The sequence below is a fragment of the Xenopus tropicalis genome, chromosome 2 (genome assembly GCF_000004195.4).
Source record: "Xenopus tropicalis strain Nigerian chromosome 2, UCB_Xtro_10.0, whole genome shotgun sequence".
NCBI lineage: Eukaryota > Metazoa > Chordata > Amphibia > Anura > Pipidae > Xenopus > Xenopus tropicalis.
The window spans coordinates 129,090,399-129,114,132 of record NC_030678.2 but is presented as its reverse complement, the minus strand read 5'-3'; the positions used below and the strand labels follow the sequence as shown (position 1 = coordinate 129,114,132).

Sequence of the window (23,734 nt, the reverse complement as noted above, 5' to 3'; positions counted from 1 at the left end):
TATTAAAGACCATTAAAGTAATATATCTTCAGGGACAAATTTACTTTTCCTGCAGATTATCTTTTTAAGAGGTTGTTTTCTTTTGTATATTAAATATAGCATGCCAAAGTTTTCAAAAGCTGTGTCACTTTTCAAAAGCAAGCAGAGCAAAACTTAAACAAATATGTGCATTCCAGCTTACGGTTCCATAAAACCTGACAACAAAGAATAACATATGCGCGCTGAAGCTGAAGCATTTAACAGCGACACTTTCAATGTAAATTTAGAGAAATGCCTACAGAAATGGAAAAAGGTTGCTACTCCTATAATTTTGTATAAGTCATATGCACTTTGCTTTATTATTTTGAACGAGTGCAAAGAGACATGAAAACAAAAAGCTCAGACAGAACGGAGAGATTTTATTCATTGTGCTAAGCAGGAGGTTAAGCAAAGGTTTCTCACAGAAAAACAGGTATTGCCAGGAAATCATATATACAAGACACATCTGTTGTAGTGAGTAGTTTGTGATAAAAATGTATTTTAGGGTGGCCTTGATGAGATTATGAAAAACTTCTCTGGTTATGCTTTTCTCATTTCTTGCAGTGGATTCTCTGGTGATTAAATTGTACTGTATAGTGTTCTTAAAGGTACAAAACTCATCCCAGTTTGGCCCAGAGCTAGGTTTCTAGCTTAGCTAGTGTTTTATTAAGGCCTTCTTTCTCAAAAGGGCTGTTGTAATGTTGTGTGGAGGGAGCAGTGTTGTTGTGCACAACATGCTGCAGAAATCAGGAAAAGGGTAGTACTTATGTAGTACAAGTTATCCGCAGAGCTACAGTATATTAAATTAGTGACTCTTCCTAGAAGAGTATGGTAACTGATACCACTGTCAGGATGGAGTTAGAGATCCTTGCGATGACATCCTTCCGTCGTCCAGATCCCCTCAAGCAAAAACCTCAAGGAATAAGTCTAACCTGAGTCCATTACATTAATAGAACTTTTTGTCTTTGTGCGTGCGTAATTGGCCACAGGAACATAATCGGAGGAAGGGCAGTGTAACTACAGGGTGCCAGGTTCCCCCCACAAAAAGAATATTTGAAGGGGCCTGGTGCACACTGCAACCTCTACCTGATCATTCCCACACTCCCTGTTTACGTTCCCCTCTTCTCACTCTTAAGCCAGAGAGTGGCCAGGGAAAGGGGCATGGGGATATAGGAGCCCCTGCAACCTTGCAAATATCCCCCATAATGATAGGAATATGCTAAAATAGACAGTTTGCTGCTAAATATTTAAACAAAGTATTATCTTTGATTCCAAGTGTCCCAAACATATCAGTTTGGGACATTGTTGCAAAGTGTGGCAAAAAATGTAGTACAGGTATGTGACCCATTATCCGGAAAACCTGTTATCTAGAAGGTTCTGAATTACAGAAAGGCCGTTTCCCATAGATTCTATTTTAAGGAAGTAATTCACATTTTTAAAAAATATTTCCTTTTTCTCTGTAATTGGAAAACAATATCTTGTACTTCACCCCCAACTAAGATATAATTAATCCTATTGGGATTATTTAATGTTTAAATGATTTTTTTTAGCAGATTTAAGGTATGGAGTTCCAAATTACGGAAAGATCCCTTATCCAGAAAACCCCAGGTCTCAAACAATCTGGATAACAGGTTCCATACCTGTATACTAATGAAAACCCAATGTTATAATTAACATTTTAGATCCTTTTAAAGGAAAATTAAAGCCTTTGCCGGAATAAAAGTGCAATTTATACTGTATGAAATCGATAAGTTATTTTTGTGTAAGGGGTAAGTTTCACGGGAGCTTTTGTCATTTGGTGTTACATCTACAAAATGCATCTTACAAGTCAGATGTAGTTGCATGGATCAAAATATAATGGGACTGATAGAAAAATCTGATAAGTAAACCACATGAAAGATTTGCCATCTGACACACAAGCCTGTTGAAAGGGAACACTGCACACTGCGAGATGAAATACGTTTGAAATACATTGACTGTGGGATATACAGTAGATGCAGGAACAAAACCCACCATTTCACTTTATCTGATCCAATGTTACATTACACCCTATGGAGGTCAGACTTTGTAGGATCCTTCAAAATCTTGTGTGTTATTGCATATTGAGACCAGATAAAATCTGACCAGCAATCTAATCAAGATCTCCTGTGGAGTTTAGCCCATAGGTATTTGGTTAAAATATGTTTATACGTTTTTGCATTGTAAATATTTTTTCTGTTACCGACTTTAATTTCCTTTTCCCCCCTCGATCTGCAATCTGTCATTGGTACCTGATTTGAGCCAGCACTGCTGGAAGTTTAGTTTGTGAATAAATACTGAATAATTGTATTGCATCATTTGTGTCTATCCTGCAAAAGTTTATTCCACATTCCTGCAAATGAGGAGTTATCATTTGTTTTTAGAATCACTAGAAACCAAGTTATCATATATGAGAGTTATAGTTCATCAACACCCTTTCTTCATGTTTATTGGTAGTGTGAGCAGAGTGTCTCTGGAGTCCACAACACCTCCATTAAACTATAGGCTTATAGTTGAGCTGAGGATGGATTTTGGGAGAGCTATGGGAGTGTGCAGTTATGAAAAAAAGATGAATTATAGAAAAGGATCCATATCACCTCTGATAAAGGGTTCACCCCCTCATAAATCACACATTAGTTAGGAGGAGACTGTGTGCTTCCTGAAGATACCAAAGAGTGCCATCCTATACCCACCAATAGGGAGGGTTGGTCTCTGGGGGGGTTTAAACATATGTGAATGGCCACATATGGAACACAGCATGCCCACATTTTCATTATAAGATTGGGTATTGGCAAGCACAAATATTATATTGCAGAAACTGGTCTTAAACCTACAACCATTCCTGGGGGGCATAAACGACACATTCCTGGGCACTCCTACCTTGTGCATAAGGTAGTGAGAGGGAAAATGTCCCAGCAGGGATAAAAAGGCAAAAGATACAAGATGGCTCCATGTTTGTGGATTGTATGCTTAGTTTCAAACCTTGCCTTGGGCACATCAAGAAATTCTGGGTTTTAATCCTCTTTATTGTATCTTCTGTTTGCAATTCCATTTCCATTTTTCCATTTTCTTTATATATGTCTTATTTGTAACATCATTTTGCATATAAAAAGAAATTGTTTACTTTTGTAATTATAAAATATTACATTTAAAAGGTTTTGTCCTTGCTGCTTTAAAAGAACCTTTTAGCCTGAAAGTTTGTATGAGCATGGAAAGGGAAATTTTATTTTATATTTAGTTATATGCTAATTAACTAGTTGACTGCTAGTAGGAAAGGAAAGGATGTGAATATAGCTGTAGTACTTGTAGAATTAGTAGAAACTTTAGAAACCTTGACTGCAAAGAGAGAAAAAGTGTCACGTAATATTGGTATAAAGTGAAATATTACCTGTTGTAGAGAAAACAGGGAAATATTAGGTTTCTAGAATCTGCTAATGATAGATTGTGGAGTTTTCTAAGTGTTGGTATAGTTTGGGGCATTTGGGGGTGAGTTACGTAGGGTGCACCATCTTTAAATCCGGTGCTGTGAATAACCTCTAGAAGGTTAATAGCCCATTTTGTATTGCCTCCAGTTAATCACCCAGTTATAAAGCCCACCTGGTCTGCATTTGTTAAAGTTGGGGCTACTATAGCCAGTCTTTCCAATATTTTGGTAAACAATTTTAAATCCTTTTTAAATCTGAAATAAATAGCTATTGGTCTATAAATGTTGCATAAGCTGGGATTTTTCCCATATTTCAGCAGTAAGGTAAGATAACAAGTAAGCATGAGGAAAATGTTATTTTTATCATTAGTCTGTCAAATGTATGCATACCACCACTCTGCCTTATACAGTATATATTGTGCTCTGCATTAAGTATTTAAGTTGATACTAAACATTTTTATTTGTAAATAATCAGGTTGTACAGTTTGCAGTTATTTTTATCTTAGAAAATGTCTAGTACATTTAAAAGTTTAGGTGTTTCAAATTGCATTATTAAGCTAGAAAAAAATGTGTTATTTCACAAGCCAAGGCCAATTCCTAATGATCGTTGCTAAGGTCTCCAAATGGGAGGCAGACTTTGCAAACATCTGGACAGTTGCAGAAGTTCACATGTATTTTCATCCTTTTTCGAATAAATGTAACCTCATCCTTGCACAAAAATAAATCTCTGATGAGTTCTGAGCTGTACTACTTGATGCCTGGAACTTTTCCATCAACACCTGGAAATAATCCAGATTCTGTCTCTAAATGAATAAATACCTTGACTTCATTATAATACAATTTAAGTGCATTTGCCAATTTCATATCTCTCTACTTTATTGTTTTTCTTGGAAAATAGTCTATTAAAACATTATCTGTAACTGGAAAAAGTGTTACAAAGTGCTGTAGTAGTGGTATTGATGATCCCTTGTACTACTGTAAGTGATAACATTAGTATTTTTAAAATCTATAAATAGTTTTCAAGCCTATGAAGGTTTCTTTTTTTCCATATAAGAAACCTACTGTAGGTTTGCCAAATAATGTCTCTCATACATTTTTACAATATTACAAAGAAACAGGCTTTATTTGACGACTTGCAGGAATTTTAGATCATAAATACCTGTATATTTCTTAGTGCTTTTCAAACATACAAGACAGTTCTAAATAATAATAAAGATGATCATCAAGAGGGTTCAAAGTCTTGATTACAGATCTGAGCATATCGTGAAGGGGAACATAATAATTAATTGTGGGCCACAGAAGACTAATTTAAGTGTGAGGCAAATTGTTTACTATTAAAACAAAGCATAATGCAAAACTGTAGTCTGTATTCTAAGGGAAGAAATTGTGACTTTTTTATCCATTATAGATTTGTGACTATCCATATAGTGAGAACACACATCCTTCTGTTGATGTTCTAGCTGAATGTATTGGGTCCCCTACCCACCTGCGTCTTTTTTACTTCAAGTATTTTTATTCCTTATAGAGGGAAGCTCAGGCAGTTCCTGTATTTAATTACATATGTATTTGTATTATTTTGTGTTTTCACTGCTTTATTGCACTGTTTTTCACTAATATTACGAACAATAGAAACCCATTTACTGACTGATTTTTTTTTTCCCCCTTTCGATTCTGCCCCCTCTTTATCCTTATTATTTTTTAAGGCCCTCTGTTACTCATACTAAAATTAGATATAGAAAAATGTACCAGTCATACAGTAATAGTTGCAAGAATATTTAAGAACCTAATTAACTGTACACTCTAGCTGACCATTAGAATTCAATGGGGTTCTTCTTGCATTCTCTCTCGTAGGTCATTCAGGGGTTAAACCGCAAACTCTGCCCTATTGGTAGATTTCTGAAAATTGAAAGTAGGATTCTCCAAGTCAAAGCTTTTTCTAGTCCAGTGCTGTTCAACTTCTGTGGTCCCGAGGCCCGGAATTTTTCTGCCCTACATGGTGGAGGGCTGATAATGGAAGCCACTTTTTAAACCACACCCATGTTATCACAAGAGCTTTTAAGACTAAATCCACATTAATGGTGGTAGTGCAGCAAAACCCCAAATTGGTGCTCACTGTAGGGATACTTGGGGACCATATAATGACTATTTCCAAATGCTAACAAACTCCCAGAAGAAACCCCTGCCAGGTTTACAGGCAGCATAGGGCAGGCAGAGTATGGCACACACTGGCAGGGTATGGCAGGAAGAGTATGGCGCACACACAGCCAGATTAGGGCAGGCAGAGTATGGCACATACCGGCAGCATAGGGCAGGCAGAGCATGGCACACACAGGCAGGGTATGGCAGGAAGAGTATGGCACACACAGGCAGCTTAGGGCAGGCAGAGCATGGCACACAGAGGCAGGGTATGGCAGGAAGAGTATGGCACACACAGGTAACATAGGGCAGGCAGAGCATGGCACACAGGCAGGGTATGGCAGGAAGAGTATGGCACATACAGGCAGCATAGGGCAGGCAGAGCATGGCACACAGAGGCAGGGTATGGCAGGAAGAGTATGGCACACACAGGTAACATAGGGCAGGCAGAGCATGGCACCCACAGGCAGGGTAAGGCAGGCAGAGTATGGCACACACAGGCAGGGTAGGGCAGGAAGAGTATGGCACACACAGGCAGCTTAGGGCAGTCAGAGAACCATACGCATAGGGCAGGCAGTACATCCAGTGACACAATGATCCTACAGTCTGCGTTGTGCACAGGTTGAACAATGTGGAGGTTTACAGTCTGAGCCTGAGGTGTGAACAATGCATGGACTAAAAGGTGTTACTTTAGTTGTTTATACAATACAGGGGATTACACCCTGAATCTGAGGTGTGAACAATGCAGGGGGCCAGTTAACCTCAGTACTGATACCATTTAAAGGTACACACAGCAGGTAGTCACAGCATCCAGACAGGTAGGGGCCACAGGCCGCCAGTTGGACAGCACTGTTCTTGTCAATGCAGCCCTAGGATTTCATGTAGTTATTCCTCAAAAACAATGTCTTGTGGGTATCCTGATTTATCTGGATCCTTTTGAGTGTTCTTTTAAACTATTGGTTATTCCTTTGGTTTCAGTAATCTACAGTACAGTAAATAAACATCAACTACTGATTGAATCTTCTAAATTCATATATTACATTATGAATGGAGAACTAGTATCTATAAATGTTTGCTACAGGTCTACTTCAATAACCTATAACGCAGGTAGCATTTATCAGTCACCTAGTTTATTAGTAATTACTTATTAGTTGCTTTGGGATACTGCATCTTGGCAAACTTTTTACTTTTTACTTCTTGGCCTATTTTTACATATGGGGGTTAGGGGCACAGTGTATTTATAAAGGTGTTTGAAAAGGATGTATGCTTAGAAAAGTAAACTGTACAATTAGATCAATTTGTTGTCCATGTGGGATTTAATTTACACCACACTAATATCGGAAATTAAAGTTTAATTCAAGCTTTGTATACAAAAACGTGCACCTTATTTACATATGGTACAATTCATGACAAAGCTTAATAACCTTTATAAGGGCTAAACTACATTAGAGATTTTAATCAGATTTTGTGAGTTAGAAACAAAACCCATCATCTGACTTTATCTGATCCTATGTCTACATCCAACAGTCAATGTATTTCAATGAGATAAAAAACGTCTGTCAGATACCATCAGATTTTATCTTGTTGGATGCAGACGCAGCATTCAGTGTTCCTTTATGACAGAGGTGTCATGTCGGATGCAAGTCTTTCATGTAGGTTACACATCAGGTTTTTCTCACTGCTATTAATTTCTTATCCCATGCAAGTAAATCTGATATGTGGGATGTGTGATGTTGATCCAACACCATCCTACAAAATCTCCCTTGTAGTTTAACTCTTAATCTGTTCCCAAGTGAATAAGGGGTACATTTATTATTGTTCTTTAAATAATCCGTAATGCTTGTTTTCTTTTGCCAACTTTTCAAATTGGATTGGTGAAGAACTGGCTTAGACTGCTTGAAGCAGTTCCAAAGTGACATTTTAAATAGCCAAAAGGCGATGAAAAATGTGCCAATTCATAAAACACTTTCCAAAACTCTCAGCACAAGTTTCCTGCTTTATTTTTCTAATGTTCAAGTGGAATCATCTGTTAGATTATCTAAAATAACTATGTAATTGGTAGCTCTTAATCCTCCTAAGCAGAATGGCAAGACGCACTAAAACTGCAATAAACACACACCACTGGCATCCATTTGAGATTTTAAAACATTTATTGCAAGAGCTAAATAACTGTAAATAACGTTGATCTGGCAAAGCAGTAACGAGGATAACTGGTTAGATACATATTCTGTCATAATCAAACACCCCTCACAAACCAACAAACAGCTGCAATAAGCAATGCACCCTGCCCCCTTTTTCACTCCTACATTGTGGATAAAAATGTGAGTTGCTAAACACAACATTTTGGGAGAAATATAACCATCCAATTAACAAAATTAAAAACAAATATATTTAACGTGGCATAATATTTTTCTGTAAGGAACTGTGCATGCTAATTAGTTGCTTTAATCTTCCATCATGCCTAAACAAAAACTTTGATAGGATGTTCCAGTTTATGTCTGCGTGCAACTGAGAACCTATGAACATGGGAATTCAATTTTGACCAACAATCATGTAAAAATATTTTTTTTTTTTGCCAGGAATTGGCAAATAATATTTAATTAGCAGTACATAATACTAAAAAAAAAAAGTTAATTAACCATACCTGCCAAAAGGTCTTCTAAGAGTATGCTTTTATACACTATGGCTACGACACATTATATATTTTGCGGATATGGTTGAAAACACTTGTGTTATAATGATACACAAGCAACAAAAGCTGTCTTGTCAGCAATATAAACTGTTTTCACAGATAAATCAGAAATGGAATCAATTTTTTCAAGGTTACAATTAGTTTTACCTGTAAGATAGAGGTTAAAATAGAGCTAGAGTCTCCTTTATTAATATTGGAATCATTTCTGTCTGCTGGACAAAATAAAAGCTATGTTATATTTTTTTTAAAAAATGCATATTTGAGAGAACAGTTTTTAATTGCTAAAAGGTCAGCATACTTCTCTACCACACGAAAGCATGATCTTCTAGACATTAACACAAGTGTTTCAAAGTCGTTGCAGTATCATATGTTGGACAAAAACACTGAAACACTCAACACTGAGAACCTGAAAAACCAATAAAACAAAGTAATCAAATGCAACCTTGACACAAATGTATGCTACAGTATATAATAGAACTTTTTATAAGTACATAAAAGTTGTTAGTATTAACTTGTTTCTATTTACAAGTATTTGAAACACTCTTTTTTGACATACAAGTGTCCACTAACATTATTAATAGCACAATAGGTTTAATTGTATAGATTTAGCTGGTTTATTTTGAAATATGATGTCAAGTATAACTGTTCCAGCACATATTAACAACAACAAGACCACAATTCATCTACTTTGATCTGCTTCCAACTACAACAATCCAAACAGATTCCCTACACCTTTCTAGTTAAATGTTTCCTGCAGTCTTTAGCAGCAGTCCAGGGTAAAATAATTTAAAAACGAAGAAAAAGAAAAAGGAAAGAAAAAAAAAGTCAACCCAGTTCACCAAAATATATCCACACATTAAAAATATTTTATTCACATAGAGTAAAACACCACATTTCCAATGGTGTTAACACAAAAGTATGCATATTCTTGGTATACGAAGCATAGTTCTTCTAGAGGTCTACTCAGTACATTAAGCTTTGACACACATTATTAGCAAATCTAGTTTGGCTAAAGTCACTAGTCCAAAAATTTATAGTTGCTGTTCCTTTGGGCTATCCACAGCACCTGAGACTTGCTTATAGGGCTTCAAAGTAGCCAAAGGAATGTCACTTGTATGATTTCCACTGGTAAAATGTCCGTCACTACTCCCATATTGGTTTCGATCATTGAATTGGTTTTTGTTGCTGTCTTCTTTCCAGTTTCTTGTCAATGTGTGCCCATTAACTAATCTGTCCTTAGTAAGCCAATCTTTTTGAGGTGCAAAGGTGGAAAGAGGTGATTTTGGTTGTTGATAAGGACCAAGACCTGGGGGCATCCAACAGTTATCAGAGTGTCCGAGCACTAAACATTCTTGAGTACACATTTCAGTGGCTTCAGCTAATCCTCGAGGGCCAAGTGGTCCATCTATGAAAGAATAAAAAATATTTATCAGGTATGGGGGTTTATTTGATATGTACAAATGCTTTTCAACTAAATGATTTACATATATTTAGGCATATTAAAAGAAACTTTTTGAATCAATACACAGTCAGTATTACAAATACATTTTTTGTAATTCTCATTGTAGTGCAGATCTATGCTAAAGAGAGACAGATAGTTTGGAAAGGTAAAGACGGAGCAAAATTTGTTTTGCAATTACACAGCTCACACAGGGTATCAAGATCACAAGATTTCAGAGGTGATTTTATGTAAAGCATGATATAATGAGCCATTTAGATTAACATGGTGAGTTGAGGTTAGCCGTATGAACCAAATGTGTAGATGGGGTTGGTCAAATAGAATTAATCCTGTTGTTCAGGGACATGAGCCAAAGATAAACATCTAACAAAGACCAGCAGGTTTACATTAAAAGGACATCTGATACAATGAAGTCGTTTATTTAATGGTATTGGATGATCAGATACCAACTTTAAATGAAAAAATAAAATACATTACATTTTTTAAAATGAGGTTACTCATGAGGCCAGAGGAATTGTGGTTGCTTTAATGTAAATAAATATAAGAATAATGTGATAGTATAGTTAGACATGGGGTATGCACTGCAAAAAAAATGTGTGATGCAGAACATTTCAAGAATCACATAAACAATACTTTCAGAGTAATAAAATATATTTGCTTGATCCTATTGCTTTTAGTCCAACCTCCCAACATTTGAAAAATTAGAACAAAGTGATCTATGCAAGTTAAGCATAAAAGGGCACGTGTATTTCCACAAGTAAAGCTAGCAAAGTACAAGTTAGAGCACAATCACCATGTTTATTTCTCCCAATGTAGCATTTTCCCCAGGAATCAAGAGTCATTGCGGTCAAAGGGGGGTGATGCAATTGTGCTGTGTCTACTGCGATTGTGTCCACTTTTTTTAAAACTACTAGCTTGAAAAAAGACCAATGTCAATCTGAAACGTTGCTAGTGCCCGGGTCAGAACCCATAACAAAAGCTTTTAAAGAATATATTGCTTATTTTGGTGCTGTTGATTTAAGATGATTTTGGATAGGCAGATGGATGTGACATGCACCTGTTATAAAGTGTACTTGGAAGGTGCTGACTAAAAGCTGTTGAGAACCATTTTCTCAAAAATAGGACACAATTGCACAGAAGTCTGTCTGGCCTCCCCAGTGTTTGGTGTCTGTGCCCAATTCTTTAGGTGCAAGTGTGCTGTACCTATTGACGCTAGGGGACGAAGGGAACCCTGGAGCTACCGTTTGGTCAGTAGGTGGCAGTAGCATCAGGATTCCCTTAAATCAATAAGTGCAGCGGGGTTTAATTGGGAATGTAAGGCAGGATGGACTGAGCAGCCCTGTTCACAAAGTAAAGTAGTACATTTTGACACAAGTGCCAATAATAAAAGTGGTTTACACACATCTAAATATAAAGAAATTATGGGGACTGCAACTGCACTTGTTGATGTATAATAAATAAGCCCTAAAGTATAGTAATACTATTGCAATATGTCAGGGATAAACACATTCAGAATTTTCAAGCATTTACTTGTAAAAAGATGCGTATCTGGTTGATATTCCCTTTCACTTTTAAAGCAGTTATCATCAGATGAGATTAATCAGACCCTTATTTTCTGAACATTATTTCCTTATTGGCATCCTAGAAGGCTAGATATCATTTGCTTAATCATAACCAATGACATTTAGGGCTTCACAAATCCTAAAACCAGGTTCACAGCAACTTCTACATGAATTTTTGATAAGGCAAGTAAAAGAGGCAAGATGTGAACTATGGTGATAATACCTACATTAAAAATAAATAAAACAATTATGAATGCAAAACACACAAGTCAAATTATATGATTTCTAATTTTATATGGCACAACCTTGTCAGCAGATTCCCGTAAGGAACTAATGACTAGCTACCGAAGCTAAAAAACAATAAAACAAGCAAATAACACACCTAGCAGATCTCATTATCAGCAGTTTTATATGATATTGTTATTGAAAGGTATTGCATAGATTTTCTTTTTTAAAGTTTATCCTATCTCCTTAACTAACATATAAATGTATATTCTGTGCGGGAGATGGAACAAGATTGTGGAAAGTTTTCCTGCATTTATAACCAAAAGTCTTATATTCACAAAAGAATCCTAAGTGTTGTCAATACCTGGTGGATCATTTTATTTACAAAGGGTTTAACAACTGCATTTCAACCTTTCCATGCTTCACACATTGAGCAGTTTTAAGTCATATGCTCCTGGCATCCTCTGTTGTTTTCACTTGTGCAAAATGCAGGAGATATATTTTCCAGGCTTGTTATTTCTAAGATATGCATTAGTTATTCAAACAGGTAAACTTGCTTTGAAAACAACTAAGCTGTCTCTGAATTCTGAATTCTTTTTTTTTCCCCACGTAGAAACTGAAATGTTTCCAGTGTTAGCCGAGTATTTATACATTCAAGCAAACTAAAGCCCCGCAGCAACAAGAGCAAGGGCACCATGACTTTGGGTACAAATTACAAGTAGACAAGATAATGAATATGTTTAGATGCAATAAATTAAATATCTGGCACAGCAAAGGAAAAAATATGGTATTAAGTCTGCATAATTATGCAAAAATGAGTAGTGAATGCACAAATATATAGCATCTTTGAGTTAGTGAAATTTGCTTTTCGTTAAACTAAATTACAATCATTTATAAAGTGTATCATTTTTTCTTAGTCTACACAACTATTTGACTTTTAAACACCACCTCCTCAAAAAAAGATTTCTTCAGCTCCTGCCAGCATAGAATTATTTTCAGATGTAATTTTTAAAAATATAATGGAAACAAATATAATATTTAATATCATTATAATTTGTAATAGAATTATGATAATAGTATGGGATCCATAATCTGTAAACCTGTTATCTGAAAAAACTCTCTCGTAGATTCCATTGTAATTACTGCATTTTTTTAAAAAAAGATCACCTTGTACTTGATGCCAACTAAGATTAAATACATCCTTACTGGAGGCTAAACAATTCTATTGGGGTTATTTAATGTGTAAATGATTTATTTATGGACCTAGTATGGTGATCGAAATTACAGAAATAATGAATTTTTACTTACCAAAAATGAATTTTCCCTTAGGACTTACATAAGAGATGTCCCTGATTCCCATAGGTAGATAAAAACACTGTCCCCAAACTTTAACCACACCCTCCACCCACCATCAGGAAGCCAGCAGTGCTTTACCATGCAATAACAAGTCATAAATATAGGGAGGGAAAATTATGCTGCCTTGGGGACTAAGGGAAAAGGAATTTTTGGTAAGTAAAAAATCATTAATTCCCTTATATCCCATCAGACAACACTTACATATGAAAATTAAGTAGCAGTATATTAGGGGGTGGGTAAGTAGAACAGTACTGCAGCTCTCCTAAGTTTACCATAAAACTGTCTATAACAGAAGCCATGCTGAAACTGTGATATAGCTATGCTATAACCACAGCAATAGCAGTTACACTGCCACAAGTACTACAGCCATACCACTTCAATAAATGCTCCATAGCAGGAGCAGTACCCTGTTACACTGCACCAACAATCTACACTGTACCTACAGCAGTAGCCACAGCTATACAGTAACAATCTGCACTGCAACAACAGTGATATGCTATAATGCAGGTAAAGTCACCCTGCTCTGCAATGTATTTCAAGATCCACTGTAGCAACTATACAAGCTATATGCCACAGCTTCTGGATTACTGCCTCATAGTACTTTATAGGCTACAGTCACTAACGCATACTGTAAAAACAGCCTCATTTAGCGAAGGCTATACTATGGCAGTGAATCTTACTTTAATAAAGTCTACCTTGCAACTGCTGTAGCTAATACAGTATCTTGACAACAGGAACACTTGGCAAAAAGCAAAAAGAGAGCAACGGCAGAATAGTGGAGTGAAAGCCAACACTATACCCACACAACAGTTGTAATTCTAAGATAAACTTCTAGAGCAGTGATGCTCTTCAATATTCACAGTTTACCTGGAAAGGATAGAACTGCTATAACTTATACATATAGAAAATAATGCATAATTAGCTTGTGTTAGAGGTTACCAGCAACTGAAAAGGCATCTTCTGCAGTACCTTGTAAAAGCAACCATATAAATAATAACAATATGCTGAAGAGCAGGAGGATAGCACCATAAAATAAGTCGCATTGATGCATAGTATTAGAATATAGAATAGCTCTAGCTTACTATGTTGAACAGTACCCGATAATAACTAACAGTCATTAATATATTGCCTTAGCATTAGCTAGTACCATAGTGATTATGAGCTTAAAGAGACACCTATTATTTTCATATATTTAGGTTAGCATCAATAGAATGATATAACTGTGAGCTGCAAAATATAGAAACTGTACATTAATGTACCTTATTAATACATCAGTGCTGTCCAACTGGCGGCCCGCGACCCCCCTCTGTGTGGCCCCCCACCTGTCTGGCTGCTTTGATGGCTTACTCTTGTGTAAGATCTAAATGGTATCAGTACTGAGATTAACTGCCCCCCCCTGCATGGTTCTCACCTGAGATTCAGGCTGTAATCAGGCTGCATTGTTTAAATATGTAATCCCTTGTGTTGTTCACACCTTTTAATCTCTGCATTGTTCACCCCCTTTAGTGTTCACACCTCAGGCTCAGGCTGTAATCACCCCCATTGTTCCCCTGTTCACACCTCAGGAAGAGTAGAAACCCACAAATAATCCCTGCACACTACAAAAAGAACATTTACTGAGGTGGTACTTCGATTAAAAAGTTTTTTAATATATAGTTATTGTGCAGACTGTAGCAGTCTGTGTGTGCCATACACACAAGCATCATAGGGCAAGCAGAGTATGGCACACACAGGCAGGGTAGGGAAGGCAAAGTATGGCACAAACCAGCCAAGAATGGCAAACACAGTGAAAGTATGGCACACGCAGGCAGGGAAGGCAGAGTATGGCACACACAGGCAGGGTAGGGCAGGCAGATTATGGCACACACAGGCCAAGTATGGCACAAACCAGCCAAGAATGGCACACACAGTGAAAGCATGGCACACAGGCAGGGTAGGGAAGGCAGAGTATGGCACACACAGGCAGGGTAGGGCAGGCAGAGTATGGCACACACAGGCAGGGTAGGGCAGACAGAGTATGGCACACACAGGCAGGGTAGTGAAGGCAGAGTATGGCACACACAGGTAGGGCAGGCAGAGTATGGCACACACAGACAGGGTAGGGCAGACAGAGTATGGCACACACAGGCAGGGTAGGGCAGGCAGAGTATGGCACACACAGACAGGGTAGGGCAGACAGAGTATGGCACACACAGACAGGGTAGGGCAGACAGAGTATGGCACACACAGGCAGGGTAGTGAAGGCAGAGTATGGCACACACAGACAGGGTAGGGCAGACAGAGTATGGCACACACAGGCAGGGTAGTGAAGGCAGAGTATGGCACACACAGGCAGGGTAGGGCAGGCAGAGTATGGCAGGTTTTTGCTGTACTACAACCATTAATATGGGTATGGTCATGTGATAACATGGGTGTGGTTTCAAGTGGGTGCAGTTTCAAAAAGGGGAGTGGTCAAATCTGGCTTCCATTATCGGCCCTCCACCACGTAGGTCGGAAAAATTCCGGCCCTCGGTACAACAGAAGTTGGACAGCACTGCATTAGCCTATAACTAAACAGTGCAAGGTAATAGTGACTACATGCTACAGGCACATATAGTATTATCTACCAGATAGATTCAGTAAAATGCACTGGGGAAAAAAGTGTTACTAAATTACTATAATTTTTACTGTTATATTGTCAATGTAATGATTAGTTCTAGCGATACACATGATTTAAATGTAATGAAAAAATGAAACATACCATTAAAAATATAGTATGCAAAATGTCAACACGCTGCTCATATGTACTGTAACAGTGGCCTGATGATTGACGCAATACTGACGCAATACAAATATAATATCAATTGACAGAACAAAGAACCATACTTTAAAAGATAATATATATTGCATTGAATTTGCGCTTAACAAAAGGGTTTTGCCCCAAATATATTGCATGAAATGGCACAGTAAATGTACATATGCAGGGAAAGATGCCCTGCAGTTGAGCCTTTTGTTCAGCATATAATGTTGAACAAACATGTAAAATCAGCAATCCAGGAAAATCAAACTGTAGCAGGGATGCACACAAGACAATAAACTGCGAAATTTCCATAGGAACTACAAAATATACCCAGTGAAATAATAAGGGGTGCATGTGTCCATAGAATTAGGATAATGAGAGGCTGCAAACAGCAGAAATAATGAAATAAAGGTTTATACACAACCTCGCAATTCTAAGGAGCTGCAAAATACAGTTTAATGGGTATTTACAGCAGTGCATAGTAATTACACGAAGAAAGAACTGCGGGAGTGCAGACATTATCAATAGATGGAGTAGATGAACATAGTTGCAATGATTAACTGCAAATAAGCATCCAATATTAACATACAATATAGCTGCAACACAGATTAACTGCAAAGGTGCACACAGAGTATTACTTAGCAGCTGTAATCACACAGCAATGACAAACCGCTGCGGTGCACACTCTATTAAAATGCTACATTTCTGTGCCCTACAGCACTGATGAACTGCAGAAGTGCACACCCAAGTAGGGTGCTAAGAAGCTGTAACATAAATACAGGGAGCATCTCTGCAGTTATTTTTATGTATAATGTAGCTTCTATGTGATGTGCACAGTGTTACAGTAAATTAACTTCAACCTTACAGCAATGACAACTGCAGAAGCGTACACAGTATCAATAGTAGCTAAAGTGCAGACATGCTGCAAATATGCACAGAATATAGTGAGTGACTGCAACATTATAGCAATTATTAACCTTAGATCTAAGAACAATATTAATATACTGAGTAGCAAGCTACACAGGTGCATAGATTACAGAAAAGATGCTGCAGAAGTGCACACAGCTAAAATAGTGAGTAAATGCTACATAATAAAGTAACTGCAAGAGTGTGCAGGATATTTGAGTATTTGCAGCATGGAAGCAAGCAAAGAAAACTGTAGCAGTGCACACAGCAATAATATACTAAGTAGCTGCAGGTTGTGGTTAAAATTTGTGGGCGGTGTTTTTTCCTACCTATGGGAATAGGGGACATCTCATTTATAAGTGCTGCCTGATGGGACGTAAGTGAAAGACCCCAGGACTCAAGCTTTCTGGATAACAGGTCTCATACCTGTAACATGTGTACAGCATACTGTGCTCTCTAAACATCTATATAAAAGAAATATTTCCATGCCTCATGTTTTACAATTATAGAGTACAGTATTTTCTGGCCTACCAGTAACTGGAAAACTCTTGTATGGTGTGTCTTGATGTTTAATGCTTCACTGCTTTTTGTACTGTTTCTGGGAGCCCCCTTTTACTAAGATGTAATTGTCCTTAACCTCAGTACCACTTAAAAGAAATGCAGCATGAGAAATACGGTACCAAAACCCAGCAGCAGAAAGGGAATTCATTCAGGCCTGGTTCCAAGAATGCAACAATAATAAAATCAATGGAGATGGGAATATCAGTCTGTTAATTACCAGGACCAGCTATGCAAGATAAATAAAAAGTTAGTTAGCTTTTATTTCAGTGTATAGAAATATTGCATAGACATCCACAACAGAACTCAAATTCCATCATGATGACATGGCGGAATATATTAATATTCTGCAAGCAAGCATAAACAGAGTTCCTTTACAACTTAAACTGTTTAGCAGATTGGATCACCACAGGGCTTGCTAAGCACTAAAAAAAATAATGGTTAGAAATACATTGAGAAAAGTGTTTTTGTTTAGTTTTGTTTTTTGATACCAAAGAGAAATTTCTGCAGGCAGTGAGACCTTCAACATCTGGGTGAACCCATCTAGTTTTATGCAACAACTATGGCTAAAAGGCAGGTAAAAAAATGAGAGTATCAAGAAAGAATGATACAAGCAATAATCATGCGTATATTTTGGATATGTATATATAAACAACAAGGTGAAGAAATACAAAACACACAGGCAATCCAGACCCTTTTATCTTTCACCTTTCAATTGTGGGTTAAAAAAATAAAATGAATATAAAGCAGTAGCTCTGTGCGTTATTCTTCTAAGAGGTAGGAAAAACCTAAGATGGGTTAACAACGCATTTTAAGTAAAACAAATATGGTAAATCACCCAGCAGCAATTGAGGTACACAGAATAAAAGGAACCTACCATTATTATATTAAATTCAGAATACATGTAACAAATATAACTTTTACTCTGACCTTTATCAACAGGGCAAACACCCATCCTAGATAATTCAACATCTCATAAAAGCTAACATGCCTAAGGTGACATCACACAGGAATGCTTTGGGACAAGAAAGTTCACAAACTTGTAAGTAAATGTTCAAAATTGTTTCTTTTCTTTGAAAGGTGTTCTTAGGGGAAACCGAATGAACTCCATAAAGGCAGGCATTACCTTCTTTCCAAATAAAGGAGATTCAAAACCGTATGTAAGCTCTTGCTGTCAGGAGCACTATTTAGTTCACCGTTCACATTCAGTGCCACAAACAAGATTGTGGTGTACATGTGTGCATGTCCACAACGTGATCTTTAACCAGTGTAATGTCATGCAGGTGCATGATAAAATCTCACCAAGTTTAGTCGCCAAAATAAAAAACATTAATAACCATAAGTTCTAAATGTGCTATAATTTGCTATTTATGCCAGATTATTAAGCCTGCCTTTGACCTCTCTGATCACAGCTAGCAGGTGTTCCTGCCTGTTCTTCAGTGTCCTGACATTCAACCCAAAAAGCTGTGTGGCCTTGGCATATACCTGCCCATATCTGAACTCAAAAGCAGTTGCGTCACTGAGCTATTCTGGGGGGTCTAGTTGGTGTGATTGGTCCTGTGCTTACATTATGTCTCCTCCTTTAACATTAAAAAAAAAAAAAAAAAAAAAAACATACTTTATTGAATAAATTCATAATCAGTCATCAGTGGGAAACAAATTGTTTAATTTAAAATGAACATTCAAAATCACCAATTATACATCAAACAATGGCTTTCAAGGCTACCTAACACATTAACCAATAGTCAGTATCCATAGCAGATATAAAGGGATTTGGAATCAGTATGTTCTCAGACAATATTCTATTAGTTTTAACCTTTCCCCCCAGCCTCTCTCAAGTCTGAAAATGTGTACAGGATTTTACAGGATTTAAGTTGTATAATAACATCTGGGGAATTACAAACCTTGATAAAAACAAAGAACCCTGATAAAAACCAAGAACAATGACAATACACAAGGAAATGAGACGTTGTAAAAACAACTACTACTATGGAAAGAATTAAAGCCTATAAACAAGGCAACATATTCACAGATAAGTATAGCTTAATACTAACAGAAACTACACAAAGAGAATATTTTTACTCAGACAATGGGGCATCCCACTGTTCATACTGGGTATGGAGAATGAGCAGTGGAAATTAAGAGGGACTCGCAGAATATCAGACTTTTTGCAGAATAAAAAAAATCCATTAACAGCAAATCACTGAAATCTGTGAAACTGGTCTGGAATTTCAAAAAGGAAAATCAGTATGGTTTGTTACATAAGGCTGATGTCAGACTTGGCGTATTGTAAATGCATTCTACCTGTGCCTACACTCAAAGTCTTGCATTCTATGCGTATTTCAGCTACATGTGCCTGCACCCGAGCGTATTCCATTCATTCGGGTGCAGGCACAGGTAGGACACATTTACAGTAGCGGGGCGTATTCTCAGCAAGAGTTTTTCAGATCGCATAAAGAGACTGATAAGCAAGCAAGGATCCGACGCTGTTTACAAAAGGACTCCCGATGGGCGCAATTTTTATGGCGTTTGTGAGTTTAAACTTTTAATATGTTTTAGAATAAAGTTTTAGGATTTTACACATGTCCGTTGTATATTTGTCCAGCAGCAGGAGAAAGTGGAAAAAGAGAAGCTGGGAGTTATAGTTCAACCACGAGGGAATTTGTTACAAGCTCCAAGACCACAGTGTTGGTCTGTAAGTATATGCACAATTGGCTAAGGATAAAAAGAAGTCACGGAAGAGTGTGAAATACGGAAATTCACTTATTTAAATAGACACGAACTTTAAACATTTCGCGGTGGATTGTATTTATGTGTTTTCACAGAAAAGTGAAGTAAATTTAGTAGTGGTGTTCACTAGATTTGTTTTAGATATAAACACGTTTTAGAGGGGTGATTATTAATATCTCATTACTGTATTACGCTTTTTTTTTTTTTATTATTTATTTTACTTTACCCCATAAGACCTCATCTGAGAAGTCTGGACAGAGGAGGGCGCTCCAGAGTTAAGTATTTTTTTTCCGAGAATATGCCATGTCTGACATCAGCCTAAAGTTTTAATAGTGGAACATTGCTTTAAGCAAAACAACTATAAAAGCATTACACCAAAAATATATAGTGCCCGAACAATCCAGAAAGTGAATCACTTAGATCTAGGGATGAGCGAATCTGTCCCGTTTCGCTACGCCATAAAATTTGCAAAACAGCAAGAAAATTCGCGAAATGGCGAAAAATTCATGAAATGCATTTGTCGCCAGCGTCTTTTTTGTCGCCCATGTCTATTTTTTGACACGACTGTGCCCAATTTGACGCACGACAAAAAAAAAATCTGCGACAATTTTTTCCAATGACGAAATGCGGAAATTCGCTGCGGGTTCATGCCTGGCAAAAAATTAGCTCATCACTATTTAGATCACATCCACCAAATGCTTAAAAATATCCCTATCCCTTAAAAACACATGGGCAAAACCTGTGAGAGGGACACCTCATGATATTATCCGATATTATCAGAGCATTGTAAAAACACTGTCTGAGATACATCATAATGTTAGTCAATAGAGAAATACAAATTGTACCCACTGCTGCAGCTTCAATAAGACTGACCCAATCAGACTTGCTCCAATGCACTTACAGTATGTTATCTTCACATCCATTTGGTGGATGTAATAAATGATAATAGCAATAACTTGTGTGCAAGTTATTACCTGCCTGGATAGCAGTCATCCTCTGTGCCTGATCTTTCATCCTTTATTCTCAATTAAATGTATGTGTGTCAATTGATGTAGGAGAACCCTGGAACTATCACCACCTCTAGGGTCCCTACAGGGGCCAAATGATGCTGCAAACTTGTGCCTAAAGAATCAGGCAGAGATGCCATTTTTGACCACAGTGTTGTAAATGACATCTGAACAGCAACAGTTTTCAGCACCGTTGCATTTTTAGTGCAAAGATCTGCTGAAGTAGTACAGGTATGAGATCCCTTATCCGGAAACCCATTCTCCAGAAAGTTCAGAATTATGGAAAGGCCATCTCCCATAGACTCCATTATAAGAAAATAATTCTAATTTTTAAAAATGATTTCCTTTATCTTTGTAGTAAGTAAACAGTACATTGTACTTGATCCCAACTAAGATATAATGACTCCTTATTGGAGGCAAAAATCCTATTGGGTTTATATGATGTTTAAATGATTTTTTTAGTAGACTTAAGGCATGGAGATCCAAATTATGGAAAGATCCCTTATCCGGAAAGACCCAGATCCTGAGCATTCTGGATAACAGGTCTTATACCTGCACTATCAACAGATAGTGAAAAAAATGTTTTCCCATGACAGTATCCCTTTAATATGTATAGACTTAAACATCCACTGAGCATAATGGATTGTTTTATAAAATGTGATATGAACCAAGACCAAAGATTACACAACTTCCTCAAATCTATGAACCTTTGAGATGCATTGTTAAAGGAACAGTAACACCAAAAAATCAAAGTGTATAAAAGGAACTACAGTATAATGTACTGTTGCAACTGGTGTATTTGCTTTAGAAACATTACTATAGTTTAGTAAATGAAGCTGCTGTGTAGCCATGGGGGCAGCCATTTAAAAGAGAAAAGGCACAGGTTATATAGCAGATAACAGATAAGTTCTGTAGAATACAATGGTGTTTTATCTGTTATCTGCTATGTAACCTGTGCCTTTTCTCCTTTTTCCAGCTTGAATGGCTGCCCCCATGGCTACACAGCAGCTTTTTATATAAACTTTAGAAGTGTTTCTAAAGCAAATGTGCAAATTTTACCAGTGCAGGGCAACAGTGCATTGTATTATGATTACTTAAAAACAATTTTATTTTTTGGTGTTACTGTTCCTTTAATCAGACACAAATTGCCCTAGGTGTGGAAAGCATTTTGGTGGTGTTCTTTTATTTTTTCATGTAAACTGTCCATAAAGAGTGTTAACATTTCTATGCTCTGTTAGTTCCATCAGATAACAGTATTTTACTGTTTTTCTTAACACAGCAGATTTTGTTGAAAGCATCATAAACTTTGGCCTTACTGTTGGCATCTAATATTCTAATAATGTGTGCATAAGAAATTACTTAACAACTTACTGTGAAAGTAACAAATACATACAGTACATCAGCTCTACTTCATATGCACATCACCTGTCCTATTCTCAAATGCACCAGCTGGTGTGAGATTACATTTCCTTGAAGGTTATTTTGTCCTCCACTATTCAGCATGTTGGACTTTTACTATGCTTAAAAATTACATACGTTTGCTCACTGAGTCTTGTCCAAAAGTAAATAAACTATATATATGCATGGGTTTTATAGAATAGCTGAATCTAGAAACATCTTAACTATTAATAAATAAAATACAAATAGATTTCTACAAAGTAAGCACCATGATTAATCCTAAGTAATACTATAATACAAATAAGTTTATTGAAGGGCACAAAAACAATCATTCTTTCTTCTTTTAAACCCTATATTTAATTGAAAATAGTACAAAGACAACATATCAAATGTTGAAGCTGAGAAATGTTATTGCTTTCATCACCTCTTCTTTTAACAATCCGCTTTAAATGTTTGGGAACTGAGCCAACTAGTGATAAGCAAATTTTTTCGCCAGACATGGATTTGCAGCGAATTTCCGCATTTCGCTATTTGTGAATTTTTTCAGCGAAACTTCAGTGCAAATTCGCAGCGCGGCAAAATTGGGCGTAGGCATGTAAGATTGGACGTGGCTATGTCAAATTTGGGCGTGTCAAAAAAACGTGGACCACAAAAAAAAGCCAGGTGCGACAATGTTTCACCAGGCATGGATTTGCGGCAAATTTCCGTGTTTCACGAAACGGATGAAAAAATTTGCTGCTGAGAAATTAGTTGCGCGTCCAAAAATTGTTGGGCAAAAATTGACGCGCCAAAATTAATAGTCGCGCGCATCAAAAGAATAGTCGCAGGCATAAGAAAAATAGTCGGGGCTTCAAAATAAATAGTTGCTCGTCAAAATAAATAGTCGCGCATCAAAAGAATAGTATTGCGTCAAAAGAAATAGTCGCAGTGGCAAAATAATAGTCGTGCGTCAAAAAATTAGTCGCAGGCGTCAAAAAATTAGTCGCAGGCATCAAAAGAATAGTTGCAGGCAATTAAAACATTTTTTACACACAACATTTTCGCAGTTTCGCAAATCTTTTGAAGGATAGGGACAGATTCGCTCATCACTACTACAGAGCCGTTTATCAGAAGAGGCATTATTTCAGCAAGACAGTGCTAAAGACATTATTGGCGCCTTCACTTACCTAGACACAATGTGCAAAGCACAATTGTCATGTGCTTTTCCAATATTGCACAGTTTTTTCCTTTTCCCCCAGAATTCCAATGTCATTGCAGCCATAAACTAGCAATTAATGTGACACAATTGTGCTTTGCCTACTGCAGTTGCTTTGATTTTGCCGAAATAGATAAAACTGCACGCAAGTGTGCTACACCTAATGACAACAGGTGCTGAGGGTACCATGTAACTACTGCCTGGTCAGGGCACAACTCTGACTCTGAGCTGTGAACAATGCAGGGTCTTACAGGCGTGTACAACATAGGGG

The 23,734-nt window shown here is 37.1% G+C and overlaps 1 protein-coding gene across 2 annotated transcripts in view; it reads right to left on the bottom strand.

The window, feature by feature from the left end:
• Positions 1–7,727: 7,727 nt before the first annotated feature.
• Positions 7,728–23,734, bottom strand: part of pcdh9 (protocadherin 9) — a 1,048,626-nt gene continuing 1,032,619 nt past the window's right edge. For both annotated transcript variants that reach the window (XM_031897111.1, XM_031897110.1), the window contains exon 7: positions 7,728–9,693. In XM_031897111.1, the coding sequence (XP_031752971.1) occupies positions 9,320–9,693 (374 nt within the window). In that variant the 3' untranslated portion in view covers positions 7,728–9,319. The remainder of the gene's footprint in view (positions 9,694–23,734) is intronic.